Raw genomic sequence first — 1404 nt, 5'->3', positions numbered from 1 at the left:
CCAGTCTATTAAAATGACAACTGTTAAAGTTAATGGAAAATGTTTCAAGGCTCTCATTGACACCGGCAGTACACAAACGTTAATGCATCGACGGCACGTACCTGCCAACCAAATCTCCACCAAAGAGACTGTTTCAATCTGCTGTGTTCATGGTGATAAAAAACTTTATCCCACAGCTGATCTCTACCTGGAGATTCAAGGACAGACTTACCTGCTAAATGTAGGAGTTGTGAATGACCTTCCTTTTCCAGTTGTTTTGGGTCATGATTTGCCAGTTCTCTGTGACTTACTGGACACAAGAGAAAGTGCTGTTGCGGTTACAAGGGCCCAAGCAGCAAACGCAAATGAGAACTTGCCACTTCTCTCTGCTTTACCTTTCTATGAAGCTGAGCTTGAGACAAAACCCGGGAAGTTTCGCAAAACGCGTATTCAGAAAAGGCAGGAGAAATTTAAACGCACTGTTGTAGAACAACCTGTTGAAACAACTCCAGAAATGGGTTTGGGCTACAATTTACCAACTGACATAGTTGAAATGCAACAAAATGACCCAACGCTGTCTTCTTGTTTTAAGAAGGCAACAGAAATGGCCGGGAGGTCAAAGAGGGAGTTTTTTGTGGACAATGGAGTTCTTTACCACCAACAAGGTAAATTGAAGCAACTGGATTCTAATTTGTTTTTTAAATAGAACAAACAGGTCTCAAACTTCATGATGATGTGGAGCTTTACTGCGTTTGCCAAATTTGAAGCCATTCATCTTCTGACATATTTACTCCAAGCTCCCTTTCCCAGTTCGGTTGCCATGGTGCTGATGCCTTTTATTTCCATTAGGTGTTTGTAAAGTGTTGATATAATTCTATGTTTCTAGGTTTCAACAATAACTTGGACAATACCCTGATCCAAAGTAGACTTGGCTCTTAATTCTTTGTCAAAATAATCTCTTATTTGCAAAAAACCTAAAATGATGACAATTTTTCAGACAGTATTTTTGCTTTATATTTTCAAAATTAAAAATGTTCCATATGCATACTGCAGTTATACCCTTATAACTCCATTCGTTACAATTTTTATCATAAAAACCTGGTTTAAAGTCTTTATCACGACCAACCCACCGCAGTATTCTAACCTCATTTTCTAGTTTATATTTTTCCACTATTTATATACCACAATCGCATTGTAAATTATGTAACTGCTCCTATTTGGTCCTGTAGCGTTCTGTCTATCTCTAATTAAGCTATAAATTTTCCTTACCTGTATAAATTATCCAACATTTTTTCATTTGGATATAAACTTATCATCACATCAACAAATTAAAGGTCTAAGCTGTGCCGCATAAAAACATTCCCTTAAATTTGGTAATTTTGTTTACTTATTTGAAAAGTATCAAATTAACTTCTGGGTTAGCGT

At 36.8% G+C, this 1404-nt stretch overlaps 1 protein-coding gene across 1 annotated transcript; it reads left to right on the top strand.

Moving 5' to 3' along the window:
• Positions 1–662, top strand: LOC112138607 (the record flags this gene model as incomplete). The annotated part of the gene is given in 1 exon segment (XM_024261182.1): positions 1–662. A coding segment is annotated over 1 exon segment (662 nt), but the record flags the coding sequence as incomplete, so codon positions are not given.
• Positions 663–1404: the final 742 nt, after the last annotated feature.

This window comes from Oryzias melastigma, unplaced genomic scaffold (assembly GCF_002922805.2).
Source record: "Oryzias melastigma strain HK-1 unplaced genomic scaffold, ASM292280v2 sc05973, whole genome shotgun sequence".
In the NCBI taxonomy this organism is placed as follows: domain Eukaryota; kingdom Metazoa; phylum Chordata; class Actinopteri; order Beloniformes; family Adrianichthyidae; genus Oryzias; species Oryzias melastigma.
Note: the sequence above shows the minus strand (reverse complement) of the source record. Positions and strands in the feature narration are given on the sequence as shown.